Source organism: Stegodyphus dumicola, chromosome 6, assembly GCF_044657685.1.
Source record: "Stegodyphus dumicola isolate Sdum_Otavi_A_Nest chromosome 6, ASM4465768v1".
NCBI lineage: Eukaryota > Metazoa > Arthropoda > Arachnida > Araneae > Eresidae > Stegodyphus > Stegodyphus dumicola.
Window position 1 is genome coordinate 120,938,207 of NC_140773.1, and position 20,198 is coordinate 120,958,404.

A 20,198-nucleotide genomic window follows, 5' to 3' on the forward strand; every position below is an offset into this window, starting at 1 on the left:
AATATGAATAAAATTTTAAGAAACTAAATGTAGGATGATAAAATTGTGTAAAGCAATGAGCACAATGTTAAAGCTATTTAAAGCAATATATGCAAATCATCACAAGTTAAAATGTCGGTTATACATCTTTCTCATTTATATGGCTTTTCTGAACGGAACATTGAAAGGCGTGTTAACTGTGCTTTACTGTATTTATTCTTTTAATATATTCAGTTTCCAGATGCATCGCAGTGTGGGACACAAAGTATTCTTCCGAAAGAAACGCAATTCAAATAACCAAAATAAAATCCTGGAAAATTTATATTAATAAATATATTTAATACGCTCAGTTCGAATGAAAAAATAGTAAATTTGAAGAGACAATGCAACACAAAAATTTAAAATAAAAGTCTAAAAAGTTTAAAATTACCTAAAATAATAACTGTGACAAAAAGAAATTGTTTGAAAAAAATAAACGATGCTCCTTATATTTAAACTACGCAGTTCGAATGGGTAAATAGAAATTTTTAAAACAGTTATTCGAAAAAAACCATGCAACTTAAAAAATTTAAATGAAATTCAAAAAAGAATAAAAAATATTTAAAATAATATCATAAAATATAATATAGAGAACATTATTTGAATGAAAGAACGTTGCGATTTTTTTCCTCTCATGGGAAAGGAAAATAGGTTGCCATGTATTAAGAAGTTCGCTAAGTGAACTATTCTTGGCGCAAACTGAAAAAAAGCCCCCACATAAATTTTTGAATTTCTCCATAAATTCCGCGCCAAATTTTACAAAATTTCATATTTGTGCATAATTAGAGTCGTAGAATCGAAATATGGAAAAAAAAAGGTATGTTATTTCAGAAAACGTCCGATTTCGTATCAAAATAGCTATATTAGAATAGAGCTATATTTAAATCTAATATATATCCTAAGTCGCGCTTTCGAGACATGAAGAACGCAATTTGAATTTTGTCAATCGACCCAGTAGAAGGGGAGATATCGAACTGTCTTTTTTTTTCGCATTGTACATAAACTAAATTTTCTTTTTTGCGTAAACGCTTTTGCTACTTTCGTATGCAATCTGATATCAATCAAAGCTTTTCTTCAACATTTTTATTGGTTTTACTGTCGCATACTTAACCTTTAGGAGCTAGTGTATTTCAGTGTGTGTTAATCTTTAATCTCCATTTCCAAAATATCTAAAAAATAATGCTGCTTACCGTAGGTTCTGCATAATGGTGTAATTACTACTACTATATACAAGTACTACTTATTTACAATTCTTCTATTTCGTAAATAAGATTTTTAGTATCCACTGCTTTTGACACTGACACCCTTCACAAGTTCAGATGGAGATCAGCATCACTTTGAATTACAAGTAGAAAGTGAATTACAAGAATTACAAGTAGAAAGTTCTTATCGTTCGTCTTTAAATTTCGTAACGTAATTCGGTTTGAATTTAAGAAGATAATATGAAGTTTCATCGAATGTTAAATTTAGCCAATCTCATTGGATAAGTTCAGCTATTATTGAGCATTATGATGAGTTACGAGACTGAACTTTTGACTTTTTAAAAACTAAGTTAACCCGTTTTAGACAGCCTGACGAAATATCGTCCGAATATTTAGCGTTATTTCTCTCAGGCATAAGACGCTAAATAATTACAATGACATAAAAAGAAATGAAAGATCTCTTTCTTTATTTAAAATTCACTCCATTTACATTTTCTGATGATGTAGACCAGAGTTTCTTAAACTGTGGGTCGTGACTCCATTTGGGGTTGCGGTACCTGCAGTACTAGGTCGCCAAAAATGTTAGCAATTTTGACATTTCTTTAACTTATAATAATTTTAAAATTACCAAATATTTTTACATAATGTATCTTAAAATAAATAAAGATAAGATATTGCAGACAAAGGAAAAACGAAAGCGTTTCGAAAAGCGCATTTTTTTTGTAATAGAAACGTTAATTTTGCATTAATTTTTAAAGTTAATGACCTAAAACCTACCTTTGTTACAGTACAAGTGAACGTGTGACTGACGCGTGTGTCGGATTTGCGCAATGCTTATGGGGTCCCACAAAATTTTCGTAAATATTATTGGGTCCCCACACCAAAACGTTTAAGAAATCCTGATGTATACCATAGAGTAGAGGTGCATGAAAAAACCGCCGCAAAACATAAGGTGCTAATTAAAATAAACAAGACACATGGGCCAGCAAAACTCAAAAGCTATGCAACCTCGTAAACTGAACTATGGAATTCTCATGTACATACTAGTTTAAAACATCAATTTGTTATAAACATCAATTAGTGTTTCTCCAAGCAAGACAAAAAAAAAGCCGACCACTTTCACAAAACAAAAATTTTTAATCTACTATATAAACTACGATTATTAGACCAGAATTCGTTGCAGCTATTTAAAGTTTTTGTTATCAAAATTTATTTCAATAAATTTGCTAATTAGACTGCAAATCGATGGTTTGATTTTTTTTTTTTTTAAATTTACTTCGACAGGCTGATTTGGGGAAAATCTAAAGCAACAATTTTTTTAACGTTTATAAAATGTCGTTAGATGTTTCTAAGACTTTTCTATCTTGGTGTAACTTTGACCACTAAATAAAAGTCTATAAAATAAAGAAAATTCGATATATGAATGTGTATTAAATTTGTAATTACGGAAAACCTCGAATTTTACTTTTATTTAATAAAGGTTGTACTTTGTTTTTTCAGGACAGATATTTCCAACTCTTTACACAGCGTTTTATTGATCTAATGTCGGTAAGTATGAAATTTAAAAATACGTAAATTTTAATATAGTTAAATTGTTTCATTCTCTATTGAGATATTTTTTAATGTCATCACCAAAAGAATATCAGAAGTGTCTAGTATTTTTGTATTTATCCCTTTTTTTTCTCAAGAAAGGTACTTCATTGTACAAACATTGCAGTAGAATTAAGACTCTTTTGATTCGAACTTTGCTCAAGCCAGACAAACGCCGAATTGGTTTTAGTTACTCTGCAAATAAATTTTACAATAAACGCCCAACATAGTTGCAGCTAAAACACATGTCTTTAAAATAAATCTAAATCTGTCTAAATGCTAAATTTAAAATAAATCTGTCTAAATGTCTTTAAAATAATGAAAAAATTGCATTATTTTGAAAGTTAAGGAACTGGACATTGGTATGGACGTAAGAGGTGAGCAAACATAACTGGATTTGGAAATAAATGTAATAAAATATTTCATCGACTTCTGGCAATGAATTAACACATTTTGTGAAAAGCGACCAAAATGTTGTCAGCGATTTTCAAAACAAAATAGCGCTAGCAACGTAAAAGTTTTCTTAACGTAGTTCTGGCCTTCGACTGTTATTGCCTATCCTCTTGTAACAGAAAGCGATAAGAAATGGTTGATGCCTTTTTAGAGCTTTTATTTCTGTGTCTATTTATTTCTAACAAGCTGAAATGAAAGTACTTTTCTTTAAGAAACCACGTCGACAAGTTTTCGACAGCAGAGCGTTTCCCTGTTTTATTCCCTTTTAATTTCTTTATTGTTCCTTTTTATTTAGAAATACTGCTCCAATCCATTCCAGCAAACTTTTTGTCATGCTTGGAGTCAAGTAGTGGTAAGTTCCTAGAGCGTTTTTAATACTCCTACCAGTCTGGCATTGATTATAATGATTTTATTAAACAAGAAAGTTAATCTAGGGAATAAATATAGGGAAAAACCATCGCAACTCGTCTATTGAAGCCGTTGACCCAATGTATTCTGATTTCTATATCAACGTCATAGAGTTATACTTGTATAAAATTAATTCCAAGTCCATCAGATCTTATAATATTGAAAAGCGAAATATGATATAATAAAATTCAGTGATGTTTTTTAATAAACATTTTTATTAAATTTGAATTTAAATAGAAGGTACCTCTTGTGGGTATAAACAAAACCGGTACTTGCTGGCACTAAGATGGTTCAATTTTAATGGCACGATTTAATGTCACTTAGCAAATTGCTAATGCAGAATAATAATTGTCAGAGCTGGGTGGTAGAAGGTTTTGAAGCTACAAATGCCGCTACCAGAAGCTCTATCTCCTAAACATCCAAAATTCTCATTTTTAAAAGCATTTTAAACTCATTTGCTTACTGGTGAGAGCTAACGGAAAGTAGCAATTATAATAAAGATCAAAAGCATAAAACTTCAGTTGTGAATTGATTCGTCTTTTATTTAAAAGTTTGCAAACTTTCAAATTAAATCTATTCACTCTTTAAGAAATTTTTATTTCCTAGACCAGCTCCTTGGAAGGACACATAAAGACATAAACATCTTTCTTTTATTTAGGGCATGGATGTCAAACTCATAGGTACACTTGGGCCAAACAAACAAGGTTTTACTTTAGGCGGGCTGCAAAAAAAAAAAAAAAAAAAAAAAAAAAAAAAAAAAAAAATATTCATAGAAACGTAGATTTATTTCGAATAATACAATAATAAACATATATATATATATATATATTTATATAGAAAAGAACAAGAAAAATTTAATGTTTACGTCCTGATACTTGACATCTCTTCTCTGCTATTATTTTTCCTATTTCGGGAGAAATTTTGTTTGCAGTGATAACTTTCAACGCTGACCCAAGGTGATCATATTAATACGGTTTCTAATAGGAGACTTATTACCTTTCATGACTGAAAATAACTGCTCGCACCGATAAGTGCTACCAAACATGGAAATAATTTCATATGCGAATTTTCGAGTATTTTCAAACCTGGCTGGTAAATATTTGTAAAATTCAGGCACGCCCACTTCAATGAATCTTGCTTTCAAATTTGAGTTGCATTGAATCTCGATCACCTCCATTTGCATATGGCTGGGTACTGACTCTTATTGAGAAAATCGAAGAAAACAAAACAAAAAATGTTCTTCGAGGGAACTAAAATTATTAAACCTCGTTTCAAATTCAGTTGTTAAATTTGCAACTTTTTCTGCGTATTTTTGATACGAACAAGTATCATCTAAACTTGATTTGTTCATGCTGCACGTCGGGAAGTGCGTCAAATCTTCATTTTTAAGTTGATTTTCCCAAAGAAATAGTTGACATTTGAATGCTTTAATTATGTCAAACATGTTCGTAATGATATGATCTTTTCCTTGTAACGATAAATTTAAATCGGTTAAGTGTTTGGTTACATCAACCAAGAAAGATAAATCTTGTATCCATATTGGATCGTAAAACAAACTTACGTCTTGATTTTTCGATTTTAAAAACTGACATATTTCTTCTTCCAAATCCCAGAATTGTTTGAGAATCTTGGAGCAAGATAACAACGTACCTCGGTATAGTAGGACAAAACCGAATATTCACTATCTAACTCACTTAAGAAAGCAGTGAATTCACGCTGATTTAAACCTCGAGATCTTATAAAATTTATAACTTTTTTTATATATGACAAAAAATTCTCCATATTTATTACTTTCGTGCATAGAACTTCTTGATGTATAATACATTGCATATTATGACTGTTTAAACCGTGAATTTCACTAAGATTTTTTCTTAGTAATGGTACGAAGCCCTTATTTTTCCCGGTCATTGATGGAGCGCCATCTGTAGCTACAGAATTTTATTTTGCCAAAGGTAGATTGTATTTCTGCAGAAGTCCAAAAACACAAGTAAATATATCTTCTCCTGTGGTAGTGCCAGGCATCGGTATTAGTTCCAGTACTTCCTCAAAAATGTTAAAATTCTTGTCACAAGAACGAAGAAACACTGCTAATTGAGCTTTGCCACTAATGTCCGTGCTCTCGTCACAGGCAATGGAGAAACTTTCGAAACTAGATGATTTTGCTTTGATCTGATCACTTAAATTCGCGGCTAAATCAGTAACTCTTTCCGTAACTGTATTTCGAGACAATGAAATTGATTGAAAAGCCTTCACATTTCCAGGACAAACAATTTCTCCAGCTTTCATTAGGCATTCCTTGATGAAATCACCGTCAGTAAAAGGCTTCGAATGTTTAGCTATCAACTCGGACAAGACGTAGCTTGCATGTAATGCCGCTTCACATTCTTGCAATACTTTACTAAACATGGACTGTTGCTTTTTCACTCCTAACTTGAGCTCTTTCAACTTTTCTTCTCTCATTAATCCTTCGTAATTGTTATATTTCGATTTGTGTTTTCGTAATGACGTTTAATATTATATAACTTTGGTACATTAATAGTATTATTACATATCAAGCACATTATTTTACCTTTTATTTCACAGCAAATATATTCTAGTTCCCATTTTACTTGGAATATTCTATGTTCGTCAGCGATTTTTCGTTTAATTTTACTACCACTTGGTTTTGATATAGACATACTGAATACAAATGGCTGGAATAAACACGGTTAACGTTAAAAAGTTAACAAAAATTTATTCTTTCCACAAGAGATAAATCAAAATGCTGAAATATTTCTTCAAAAATATTCTAACAATATCACAAAATGCCAAACATTTAGCAAAAATCAATTCAAAACACAGAAACTAATTCTATCTCACAGCGAAATCGCTACAAATCAATCACAACATTAAGTAAACAAACAGTTCGCTAGAACTACAGCTACTACTGAGATGAGTTGTTTGTTCTCGGCTTTTATAAGCTTTATAATTAATTTCTTGAATATACTGGAAACATCTATAAATATCTGGATTTTTGTGGATGGCAACAGCAATTACGAGATATTTATTTATTAGGTATTAAATGCACGCGCTATTCTATTTTTAACCTTCCAACGCAGCTGTCTTTTCAAAAATCGTCTGCGTTGCTAAGGCAACATGAAGCAAATCTAATTACAATTCTAAATAAAAAAAAACTAAATAAATAAACAACTATGAAATCCGTAACAATATGAATTAAGTAATAATTAATAATAAAGCAAAGTGCATGCACATGCATGCACCAATATATCGTGCAAAACTATGATTGGAAAACTGAGACCATGAGTTCGGCCACATTCAGCTATCGGGGGATGCGTACAAGTTCTGAGTGCACGTGTCCCCCAAAAGCCGAAGGTAGCTGAACGCAAGCTACTCACACTCATTTGTAATTTAAGTAGTGTGTGTGTCAGCTCGCTGTGAGTAATCTAACAACACTGAATAAATTATCGTTAATTACTTAGCAGTAAACATTTCATTTTTTTCTTCGTCGATATATTATTTTATTATTATGCACTAGTCCGAAGAATTCAAGCGCACACAGCGCCATCTGGTGCAATAGAGTTTCTACAGACTGCCCCCCGAATGACCAGGGGTTCATTCAAACACTTACATTAATACAAATTTAACAAAAGAAACTCTTACAATGTAAAGTTCAATCAATTCACATATTAAAGAAACTACACTTATTTACTATATAAACAAATCATTCATCTTTAAACAATTTGTAAAGTGACCTGCAATAAAGTATAATAAAGATAATAAGCTGGCAACTCAATACCTGTACATACATTAAACTTTCATCACGTATATGGAATAGTCCTGTTACAATAATACAGATTAATAAACATATAATGAACAATTAAATTTATTTATTTATTTCAAGATTATATAAAAGCTGCACAGGTCTTTTAATAACTGATGTACCTGTTTTAATTTCACAAGACCTTACTTTTCCATCTCTGCCAGGAAATACTGTTACAACTCTTCTTAATTTCCAAAAGTGTCTAGGTAGCTTTTCATCATGAATTAATAAAATATCATTAACTTTAAATTCAGTAATTTTTCCTGAAGGTTTAACACAATGAACAGATCTCAGCATTAATAAGTATTCATTTTTCCATTTATTCCAAAACATACTTACCAAACTTTCTCGATAATTAAATCTTTTAATTAGCATTTTCCTATTAACTAAATTAGAATCAAAATGAAGCCTGGCAGGAGGCAAACTATTCACCCTGCGCCCCAATAGCATATGAGCTGGAGTTAGAGGCATAGGTTCTTGTAATTCAGAATAAACATAAGTTAAAGGACGAGAGTTAAGAACACCTTCAATTTCAATAATTAGAGTTTCTAACTCTTCTCGAGATAAAGTGGTTTTTCTTAGAGTTTTTCGTAAAGCAAGTTTTACAGATTTAATTAGTCTTTCATAGAAGCCAACCCACCACGCAGCTTTCTCAGCGATGTAGCACCATTGGATTTTGTGGGAGTCGTAAAAGTCTTTTACTGTTGGATGATTAATGACAGTCTACAAATTTTTAAGTTCAAGTTCTGATCGTTTAAAGTTTTGGCATTGTCCGTCAAAACTTGAGAACATAGACCTCGACGAGCAATGAATCGTCGAAAAGCAAGAAGAAATGTTTCTGTGGTCATGCTACCAACAAACTCTAAATGAAGAGCTCGTGTTACTCCACAAGTAAACAACACGATGTAGTTTTTCTCATCACTGTCTTTGGTATAAAGTGGTCCACCGAAATCTATACCTACTACAGAAAAAGGAGGTAATTCTTCTGTTCTATTTACTGGTAAAGGAGCAGTAACGGTAAAGGAGAAGAATTAAATCGATTACACAGAACACATTTTCTTAAGATAATTTTAACAGTTTGTCTTCCTTTAATTATCCATAATCTTTCGCGTATTTCTATCAAAGTTTCAGAAATTCCACCGTAAAACACTTTGCTGTGTGCATCCCACACTAATAAATTCACAAAGTGATGTTTTGAGGGCATAATAATTGGGTGTCTTTGAAGGTAAGAAAGTCTTGACTTCTGAAGTCTTCCACCAACATGCATTATCCCGTCAGTATTAAGAAAGGGATTCGGTTCTAGAATAGAGGAAGTTTTAGAAATCGTTTTACCCTGTCTCAAAGAGGACAACTCTTCCGCAAAAGCTTCACTTTGAACAGTTTTTGTCCAGATAATTTCAGCCTCGTTAAGTTCTCCAGTGCTTAGTTCACCACATCGTTTAGTTTTAAATTTAAGGTTGTATATAAATCGTTGTATTTAACTTGTAACAGGGTATAATTTTCTTAAACTACTATATCTATTCAAATCTATTAAATGTGTCAAATTCGATTGCACTTCGCACACAAAAGACGATACTTCTTCCAGTTTACTTCTTTTTTCGCAATATACTTCTGGAGAAATCTCTAGACAAATTTCATAATTAGAGCCTTTTGGCCAATCCCTTTTCTTCAACCGAAGCCATTCTGGACCTTGCATCCAAATCGAACTGGACATAAACTTTTCCACGGTAGCTCCTCGAGATATGAAATCTGCAGGATTATCCTGCCCACTACAGTGATTCCAATTAGCAGGATCAGTTCTAGACTGGATTTCAGATACACGGTTCGATACAAAAGGTTTCCATTTTGAAGCTTTCCCTTTAATCCAATGAAGAGCGATTAAGGAATCTGTCCACATATATACCCTAGGCACAGGAAATTTAAAATTTGTTTTCAAATATTGGAAAAGTCTAAAAGAAATAACAGCTCTCATAAGTTCAAGCCTCGGTAATGTCAACCTTTTAAGCGATGCGATTCTAGATTTCGCAGTGATAAAACTTGTATAAATACAATCATCACTTGACACGTAACGGAAGTACGCAACTGCTCCGAAAGCTTTAGGAGAAGCGTCAGAAAATATGTGTAGTTCTAATTCTTTCACCAACTTCCATGGTATGGAGAAATATTTTCTTTCTATTGTCAAATCTTTCAACAGATAAATCTGAGAGCACCAATTATCCCATTTTTTCTTCAAGTCAGTTGATAGCTCATCATCCCATCCTAAACCAAGTTTCCATATTTCTTGCATTAATAATTTTATGAGAACAATAAAAGGTGATGCAATTCCCATTGGATCAAATAACAAAGCTGTCTGAAGTACACTACGTTTTGAATTCTTCCTATCACAGGTCATGTCCAGTAGCGGTTTTACATCTAACTTAAAAGTATCTTCTTCGGTGTTCCATATTATGCCTAAAACCTTCAAAGGACGTTCTTTGGTTTCTGTCACATCAGACAAACCTCGTTCACTCCATAAATTTTCCAACTCATCCGAATTAGTAATAAATTTTCTTAAATTCATGTTCGCATCTTTAAGAATTTTTACAGCGCTCTGTGAAAGTTCTAAAGTTTTCTCTATTGTATTTGCTCCGTAAAAAAGATCATCTATATAAAGTGCCGAGTCAAGCATTTCACAAGTTTCGCTTTGTTCAAGTTTATATTTTCTAATGTGGTATTTAATAGTCGCAGCAAGGATAAATGGGCTTGATGTCACTCCAAAGCGAACGCGAGTCATTCGTAAAATTTTGTAAGCTTTTGAATCACTTTCATCTGGAAACCAGAAAAAACGTAAATAGTCTCTATCCTCTTCCACTATTCCTATGGTCAAAAATGCTCCCTGAATATCACAGCTAAATGCATATTCATATTCGCGAAATCGCAAGATTACATCCAAAATTCTGGGATTCAACGGTGGCCCAGGATTTAAGCATTCATAAAGAGATTTGCACCAATTACCTTTTGACGATGCATCGAAAACCAATCTGACTTTCGTAGTATCCCTATCCGATCTTACTACAGCTGAATGAGGCATATAATAAGAATTCTCTTGTAAGCCGAAAGGACATTTTTCAACGATATTCAGTTTTAATTGCTCCTTAACTATATTCTTATATTCATTATAAAATCAATCATTTTCTTTCATTTTCACACTTAAGTTACGAAATCTTCGTTTTGCTACCGCGAAATTGTTAGACAAGTTTTCTGGTTTATCGTCCCAGAATAATTTAGTTGTATACATTCCATTTTCATATTGTAAATTACTTTCGAATTGAGAAATAACTTCTTTTTTAAATTTAAAATCTCCACTGTGAGTATCATTTATCCCCATTGAATCTAACTGCCAAAACTGCGTTAGTTTTTCATTTAATGCGGCGCAACATTCAATTTTCATGATAGAAATATCCTGATTCCATTTAAATCTGATGGAGGGTTTCGACCTTGAACAACCCGTCCAAAGAGAGTATCAATCAAATACAAAGATTTATTTAATCGCTGTTTTTCTCCCGTATGAGTATCCCAAAAATACTGCGCTCCAATAAGGAGAGACAGTTCATTTCCTGACGATTTACTTATGTTTGACAACTGAATGTTCTTCCTCGAAAGTATTTGCATTAATTTGTTATGTGATACTTTAAACTGCGATTCAGAAATACAATCAGTCAAAAGTGCTTCAATCGTTATTTTCTTGTCCGAATCACATAAATTACAAAGTGAAAACCGAACTACGTCATACGTTTTTTGTATTGGCACTCTAGAGCCGAAAGTCTCTTTCACAACAGATTTTAATTTCTCTTCTGTGTAAGAAAAAAATATTTCTAATTACCGCTACTTGGAACAGAGGTGAATTAAATCTTTTGATAAGGAACTCTTTTAGCTGTTAATTTCTGATGTGTAACTGAGTGTTCACGCTGTGCTTCGAGAACTGTCATACGTAACGTTTCCAACTTGAATCTAATAAAATCGAAAATAAAAGGTAAATATTTTAAGCTGGTAATACTCATGAAGTCATGTGTTGCGTGAGAAACTAATTTTTTATTTAACTTTAAAACATTTCATTCATTGTGTATCATTCAAAGAGCATGTAATTAATTCAATTTTCTAAACTTTTGAAGCTATTTTAATTATAAGGACTCATCCATCTTGAATCCAAACTATGACTCATAACTAAAATGAAACTGATGTTCTGTTTTTTTCCTTCCAACCAGGATTGCACACAAGACTTGATTACAGAATATAACGAGAAATATAAGTGTGAACAACACTGATAATCCTTTCTCATGAACACCCTATTTAAAGAAGAATTATCAAGAAAGATCATTATGTGTTTTCTAAAATTGTCATGATGTTATATAGATAAATTTACAGTCAAATATAATAAAATAAATAAGCGAATTTTTAAAGCGAAAACTTTGTTTTATAGTTGATTTCACATCCGTGCATTAAAGTATAGCGTTTAACGTCAGAAATCGCGAAACCAAATACGCACAGCTTAAGTAATGATGTCTGTGGCTCAGATCTGTTAATTTATGATATTCGAAAACTATTATAAAAACAATTAATGGTACAAAGTTTAAAATCACACATTAGACTTTTGGCCGTTAAAATTTCTGCACTTTGAAGGAAGCTCACGACAAAAATTAAATTTGCGGGAAAACAAGAACATACTGAGCGATAGCCATGTTCTTTATACTATACGCATACACACAACACAGACAAATATATTAACATCTCAAAGCAGCATAAAAAGATACAGTTAATAGCAGATGTTTCATTCGGAAATGGCATTTATTCACTGATTCTTTGTGTTTGATGACGCGTTACGCCCCACGTAAAAAAGCATATCTCATCCAACACGTCCTAGAATTAAATCGTGAGAGAATGGTAGCCTACAGGAACTATAGACTGTGGTATCACGCAATTTCTGTTTAGATTGGTCAAGATCTAATGACATTATAGCAAATTTACCATCTATAGGCTTAGGAGGGCCAGTAAATGTGCGGAATCTCTGCAGTCTCAGGCACCATTCATAGTGAAGAAAAATACTTGGTACGCACCGTTGTTAAGGGTCGTACAGCTACGTGACGCACTGTTTATCATGAAGTACACTGTTCTGTACAGCTCCAAGTATCAGTATCCATCGTTCCGGAATAAACAAACTTAACTTTTTAGAAGAAGCCTGGTTAGTCCGCAACTTAATTATTTCACCCGCACACACCCGATTAATCAGTAGTAAACTGTAATTCAAAGAATTTTGGAATATTTGAAACTTTTCTTTGTGCTAACTCTAACTTCACAAAGGCTTATACAGGCTTATACATACACCACGAGGCTTATACAGCTAAGTTATTTCACTAAAAAAATAAACAAATAAATGTAGAATAACACTACAAATGGAGACAATGCTATAAATTAAAAAAAAAAAAAAATAAGTAAAAGTATAATAAAATTTAAAAGGTAATAAAATAAAGAAAATTCAATAATTTAAACTAAGAAGGAAATTACAAAAAGCAAAAACTGTCTCTTCAGTTCCAAAAAGTTCAGAAAAATTGGTGGCCAAGATACACACAGGTACCTTCCAGTAACCTAAAGTATCTTCTTGTTCTGGACGTGCAGAATGCGCTCAAGAAGAATATGCTTATCGTCTTCTCCGCCGCTACCGCAGCTGTACAATTCATGTTTTGCATCTGATGGTTCAATGTGTCTAATGGTGCACCAACGAAGCTTTCGAAAAAACAATAATATTTATTTACAAGAAAAATATAACAAAATCAAATAGTTGAGGATGTATTATTAGGCATTTCTGCCTTCCGCGTCATACACCTTTAACATTATGCCTGCCACTTGGTTAATAAAGCGTACACAGCGCCCTCTACCTAAATGGCGCGGGAATTATATAACGCTCCCCTTCTGAGCTCACTTGAGTACACTTATCGTTTATTCCAACAAAATTTACATTCAGAACCATTTAAAGTTATATGAAAAAAACACAAATAGAATATTAGATCAAATACAAAGCATCGAAATTGTTCACAATCTCTTGATATATAGATAACACAATATATAAACATACGTAATATAAAATATATAAACATATATAATATAAAAATATATAAACAATATATAAATAATACAATATAACGCAATACATAACTTAATATATAAACACAAATTATGCTTTCAACTTCTAAATAAAAATTGTTCAAATATCAAGCTTTAAAAGGGACTCTGATTGCCGTTCCGATGGGCCTGGTTTCGAATCCCGGAGAAGGCACGGATATTTTTAAATGCATAGTTACTGTGCACTCTAAATATGCAACGAGCCGAAAGTCCCCTCGAGAGGCTGTTGGTAGGGGGGAGAGGGTTGGGAGACCGTCGTACCCGTTCCGCCAGGGTACTCTATATCAAAATTGGGGAAGAACTGAGCGAAGTCGTACACTCATCTGTATGATGATTAAGGGTCTTGCAAACGACGGGCGCAATCTTACACTCCTTGCCGCGAAGAATTTCCTTGGCTTGTTCTGATGTTACTGTCAAACAAGTGAGATAAGTTACAACACAACTATCATTAATACATAGAAAGAAAATTAATAGCTTTACACTTCAAATTAAACTAACATAATTAAGGAATAATTTCCAAATTATAAATAATTCCTATTGATTGTTTTATGTTTTCTTTAGGAGTCTGAATAAGAAAAGAACGAATTTTTCTGTCTCTTACTGGATACAGCTCGAAACATTTTGCTACATATTTTTGGCATAACGCTCATCATTAATCAAAGCATTATCATTTACCTTAAGTGAAGCTATTTTACTTGGTTGTGGAGATATATATAAGCTGATTTCAGATTAAGTGAATACTGCTTTCTCCACCTTTTCCAAAAGTTATTCAAAAGAGTTTGCTGATATTTACATTTCTTTGCCAAAGAATTTCTGTTAACATTCAAATCTTCATTTTTATGTTTGATTACAAGTAAAGACACCAAACTTTTATCAACGAGAAAATGAGATGGGATGAATAGAAAGGGCTCTGACGGTTCGTTGTACAGATACGCTTTAGGCCTGGATTTAACCATGGCTTCACTTTCCAATACTTTCAGAGGAAGAGATGATCGTCCAACAGTTAGAAGCAAGTTTAACGATTCGTATCTGTTCCTCCCAGAAACATACCCACCATGGGCCTTTTTCAACTATAAAATTCCAAACTATACCTTTAGAAGCAAACATATTTTTAACTTGATCATTATCTGATTCCACCACTTTCTCAATTCGCAGTTGGCTTTTCTGAAATCTTTGGCATTGTCAGAATATATAGCGGAACATAATCTTCAACGAGAAAAAATCCTAACAAAATAAGAATCAGTACTTACTTTTAGATCTAATATTCTAAGTGGATACCTCTTGTCACTCCGCAGCTGAATGTAAGTAAATAACACTTACATTCAGCTGCGGAGTGACAAGAGGAAAATCACAATAGAAAAGGGTCCGGAGGAGTCCGCACCACATATATCAAAGAGGGATGCTCTTCAATTCTATCAGGAGGTAAAGCTGCAAGCACCTGCGTTCTAGGTTTCACTGGAACCGTTTGCAAATCAGACAGTTATTTGTATCTTTTTCACAAACTGACGATCTTTAACAATCCAGAATTGTCCTCGTAAAAGCGTTAAAGATGCATCAATACTTGAATAGCATATTTTAGTATAAAAAATCACAGATCAATAGTTCAACAAATTTATAATTAGATGGAAGAAGCCAAAGAAGTTTATAAACTTGAGAAAACTATATAAACTCTCACATAAACTTGAGAACAGAAAACATCCCTTCAAACAAATAGACTACGAGTGAAGCGTTCTAGATATTCAGGCAGGGCCTGACCAATACGGAGAACTTCTCAGGATCCTACTAGCCGATTCTTCTCTGGTAGTAAGGTACGCAAGATTGTCAAAGCCTATGCAATGGTTCCAACATTCTGGTAAAGTCAGCGATTGCCCTTGAGCCAGTCTGTTGGTATCAAATGGTTTCCATTGTTTAGATGATCCTTTCAACCATCGAAGGACAATTTGAGAGTCACCCCATAAGAAAATTTGTTTCGCGAAATCAGGAAAGACCTTGTAAATAATTTCCTACTCGTGTAGCGAGAAGTGGTGCCATTAACTCTAATCTTGTAAGATTCAAAGTTTTTGAAGGAGCAACCTTACATTTTCACATGATAAAGCTCACTTTAATTTGGCCATTGCAATTCACGTACCTGAGGAACTCAGCAGCTCCATACGCTTTGGGACTGGTGTCACAAAACGCATGACGAGAAACTTCATTTATTTCTGCACTTTCAAAAGGTTTTCTTTTAATAGATAGTGATTCAAGTTCGCAAAGTTCAGAACACCAAGTTCTTCATTTATTTTGCAAATCACTTGAAAAATCTTCGTCCCATTTCAGACCTAGTTCCCACATCTCCTGTATGAGAATTTTCACTGTAATTAAAGAAGGACTACTCAGTCCACAAGGATCACATATCTTTGAAATAACTCTTAGAACATGTCGCTTGGTGATTCTGGCCTCAATTAAACCCCTAACATCTCTTAAATCTAATTTAATTTTATCCTTAGTCGGATTCCACCTCAATTCCAAAAAAATCCTGTCCCTTGCCCGAAATCAGTATTATCCTTATATCCTTTTTTATTCCGTATTTAATACAGTTTCAGGAAACCTGAACGGTATTGAATCCATAACGCAGATTGTTCACATAAAGAACTGAATTTAACATGTCATAACATTTCGGATGCTATTCTTTAAAATTCTTAATAATATGAAATTTCAAATTACAAGCAAGGAAAAATGTGCAAATTGTTAAACCAAGTGGGACACGATTTAAATGAACAGTTTGGGTTGAATCCCCTACCCCTTCTGAAAACAACAAAAATTTAAAATATTTTCTATTTTCTCCGCAATCTCTACATAAGAAAAGTTTTCTCCAGATCTAATGTGTTTATATACACATTTTATTTTCGTTATTATACATGCAATTGAACTAAACATAAAAATTTCGTTCTTATGATTTTGTGTAGCCATATTCAAAATTTAAATCAATCTCAGTGCGTAAGAAAATCGTGACTCACGTCACGTGACTGTCTATCGAGAGGGCATAACATCCTATCCAGCTCAGTCACTTCTTTGCAATCAATGTGCTATATGCATGATCTGCATTTTCCCTCGCAGCCTTCGATTACCATTGCAATAAGGGTCCTTTTCACATATGCCGAGGCCTTAAAGTCCTTCCGCAAAAGTACCAGATCTCCTTTACTACTGTGAACTAATTCAGAAGTCAAACAACAAAAATCAGCGTTAATTTACAAATTACAAACCGCAAATGAATTCATTTGCGGTTTTGCAGCTGAAGATGATGGTTCGGTAAAACCATCGAAACTAGTCCTGTGAAAATTTTGTAAATTAACGCTGATTTTTGTTGTTTGACTTCTGAATTAGTATTTATGCGGCGTGTTATTGTGTCTTAATTACTGTGAACTAATTTGTCGATATTGCGTACTTAATGATAACTGCACAGTTCTAAAAGATATTCTTTAGGCCATCTCTTCCAAAATTCATCCAACAAAGCTTGCTGCATCCTGTAATTTCGTGTAAGTTTTGTATTTTCGGATTCAGGTTCCGATGGCAGTGTTGTCAGTTTCTGACCAGTTAAATGAAATGATCTGGAGTCAAGGCTTCTTCGGAAACTTCCATTTTGTTTCTCCATTTTTTTTGCTTCCGAGCTGCATGATGTGAAAGATAGTAAGACTCAGAATCATTAGTATTACAGACTAATTCGACTTGATTCTCATCAATATAAACTTGCACGCATTCCATATAAATATGATCTAAATTTGGATTAACAGACAGTTTTTTGCTCAAGATATGCAAATGTTTCAGGGCCAGATCATAATTATCGGAAGATGGGGTGACATCTTGTTTCATTGGCAACTTCACAATTCGACGACCCTCTGTGACTTTGTAAGAATTGTGGACACTTTTCAAAATTTCTGTACCAAAGTGGACATTTCTCCATCTTGAGACGATTTAATGACAATGGTTTCTAAATCCCAAAAATTTCTAGCATCTGCATGTATTTTATGCGTGACAATTGATATATTAACATTATGAATTAGGGATAAGAGAGTAATAGTAGTTTAGAACGAGATCCGCTAATAATCAAACCAAAAATCGAAGGCACCATGTTAGGTAGTGCAGTTCCGTTAATTTTACTGGTGCTAGGCGTTGACAACTTTCCAGTAGAAATCTGCACCAATCAAAACTTCATTAGGTATGTTCTGTGACATATCATATGGATCAGCAATTTTCAGTCTCTGTTAAACAGCAGGACGTACAATGTTAAATACGAAAAACATTTAATTACTTTTAAAGTGCCTGCTTACTTAACTTCTCTGCCGGTGCCGCGACAAAAAAAAAAAAAAAAAAAAACACCCAAACTCAAACTCTCTCTCAAAAAACATATCTGATCTCTTTGTGACTAAGCTTTGTAAAACTAAGACTTTAAGTTAGACTAAAATAAATAAATCATCAACAGAGTAAAATTACGTTTATCAGATCAACGCTTATACTCTTTTAGAAAATAATGAATGAATAATATCTTCCCTGGTGTTTTGGTAACATCAAACGATTATTTATCAAAGAAAAATGTTAAAAATATATCCATAACAAATTGCTATCTCGCTCTAAACTAAAACTATGTCAGCTCTTCTTCCTGAAAACGCACAAACTTCAGTACAACTCTAGAGATAGCCGCAAACACTTTTCATTTGAATATAACACAGAACGACTCAAAACACTCCGAAGGATAAATCCCACAAGCCAATCACCAGTTCAGATAAAATTAATTAATCTGATCGTATAGTTACAACACAATTAATTGCCTTACTACTCGCAACCTTACCCAGGTTCGAATTGGAAAGAAATAACCATGTTTTCCGCACATGGGTGACCTACTGTAGACGACAGATAAAAACTCAGATAAGCATATAATAATAAATCAATAAATACATTTATTAAATGTTCCACAAAATTTATAATGTTAGATAGCTGGGATTTCTGGATCTAGGTCCCTACAACATTTTTCTCTTAACTGCCTAAACATTTTAATTTCCTAATAAGAAATAATTCATATTTGAAATAATGAATCTTCTTGCACTAAAAGGAAATACAATCGCTTATCTCACATTACGTGTATGAATACTACAAATCATTAATTAATAATTCCCATTTAGAATAATGAACAATTTATACTTTTACACTAAAAGGAAACTTCAGTATAAACGCTTATCTCTCATTATGTGTATAAATACTACAAATCATTAATTAATAAGTCTCATTTAGAATAATGAACAATTTATTTTCTGACATTTAGTAATTAATTAAATTACTTGATATAATACTGAATACGCATTAATTCAGTGAAATTTCTTTTTAAGAAACATTTATTTTCCCTCAATTTAATTTAAATTACAACTCATCTCAATTAAACATTTTTTTCACTTTCACAAATTATTAATAAATAATCAACAAACGAAACGAGAGAGAAAAAATATGAATGCAGAATACACATCAGTCTGCGAGGGCTCGGAGAGCTGGCGGTTAATACATAGGAACTATATACGGTCAAAATTAATAGTTGTCAAAAAACCAAAGTCTGATAACTGCTCGAGGAACTCACGGTTGGCTGCTTCATCGTTATCTAAAATAAAGTGTGATTACTCCCTCCAACAAATCAACAACTTATCAAGAATCCCGCATCGTCAATTTGTAGAAAGCGATTATCAAGCAGTCGGCTTCGCCGATTCTCTACAATTGAAAGTCCAGAGGTTTTTATGAAAGTTTAAGCAATTATTTCAGCAGCTGGAAATCACCATTTCAAAGAAAGGAAAGGAGCTCATCTTTTCCAATAGGAAAACACTGATACTCTCTAAGAGTTAACATGCAATTTTCAACTCTTGAATTATTCTCAGGCGACGATTCATGCGTGGCCTGAAAGGCAGTGCCGAAACGCGACAAACCAACTCCAGGGTCGACCGAAAACTGGACTTGTAGACCACAGTCGGTCCCATAGCTAAATTCCCTACTACGCTCACTTCTTTCTTCTAATTGTAAATTTTCAAAGGTGAAAAACTGCTAAAGATCTTCCCCTGCCTCTCGTGCAACTACTTTTAAAACCTCGGTGATGCTCAAAATACTGTCGCCTCAATATTCACTATTGGTACCCTATCTGACACAAAACTGGAACCCTCTCTAACCAACTAGAGCAGAAACAATAATTAACCTCCAAAATTAGAAGAAAAATCAGTCCACTTTTGACATACCCTTTTGCTCGCGCAAATAACGCGGAAAGTTTTCAACCCCATAATTCTGTCAAGTGCACCGTCCGTTAAAGCTATTCGCCTCCAAACGAGCAAAACACGCGTTCAGCCCCGAAAGATAATGGAACGAAAAAGGAAGCTGGCCGCCGACCCTGGTCGCTCCATGTGAACGGAAAAAAACCGCCTTTTAGCGCAAACTTTTCGCTAGCTAAAAACTTTAACGTGATCAAATGAAAAACATTTATACAATACTATATTAAAAAATTAAATCTCAAATATAAACATTACATTTCACTAGTTACTGTAAAT

General features: G+C 33.2%; 2 protein-coding genes across 9 annotated transcripts in view; one reads left to right on the top strand and one right to left on the bottom strand.

Moving 5' to 3' along the window:
* LOC118204385 (uncharacterized) overlaps nt 1–11,937 on the top strand; it is a 50,296-nt gene extending 38,359 nt beyond the window's left edge. For 2 of the 3 annotated variants that reach the window (XM_085818869.1, XM_035376714.2), the window contains 3 exons: nt 2,721–2,768; nt 3,559–3,615; nt 11,736–11,937. In XM_085818869.1, the coding sequence (XP_085674995.1) occupies nt 2,721–2,768; nt 3,559–3,615; nt 11,736–11,795 (165 nt within the window). In that variant the 3' untranslated portion in view covers nt 11,796–11,937. The remainder of the gene's footprint in view (nt 1–2,720; nt 2,769–3,558; nt 3,616–11,735) is intronic. The other variant, XM_035376715.2, reaches the window with a different exon arrangement.
* The window catches only part of Hacl (2-hydroxyacyl-CoA lyase), a 173,320-nt gene that overhangs the window by 3,744 nt on the left and 149,378 nt on the right, over nt 1–20,198 (bottom strand). For 2 of the 6 annotated variants that reach the window (XM_085818861.1, XM_085818858.1), the window contains one exon: nt 13,329–14,057. The exons of 3 other annotated variants lie outside the window; for them this stretch is intronic. In XM_085818861.1, the coding sequence (XP_085674987.1) occupies nt 14,055–14,057 (3 nt within the window). In that variant the 3' untranslated portion in view covers nt 13,329–14,054. Of the gene's footprint in view, nt 1–4,308; nt 4,393–13,328; nt 14,058–20,198 lie in introns of those variants that run through there. One more of the 6 variants, XM_085818859.1, reaches the window with a different exon arrangement.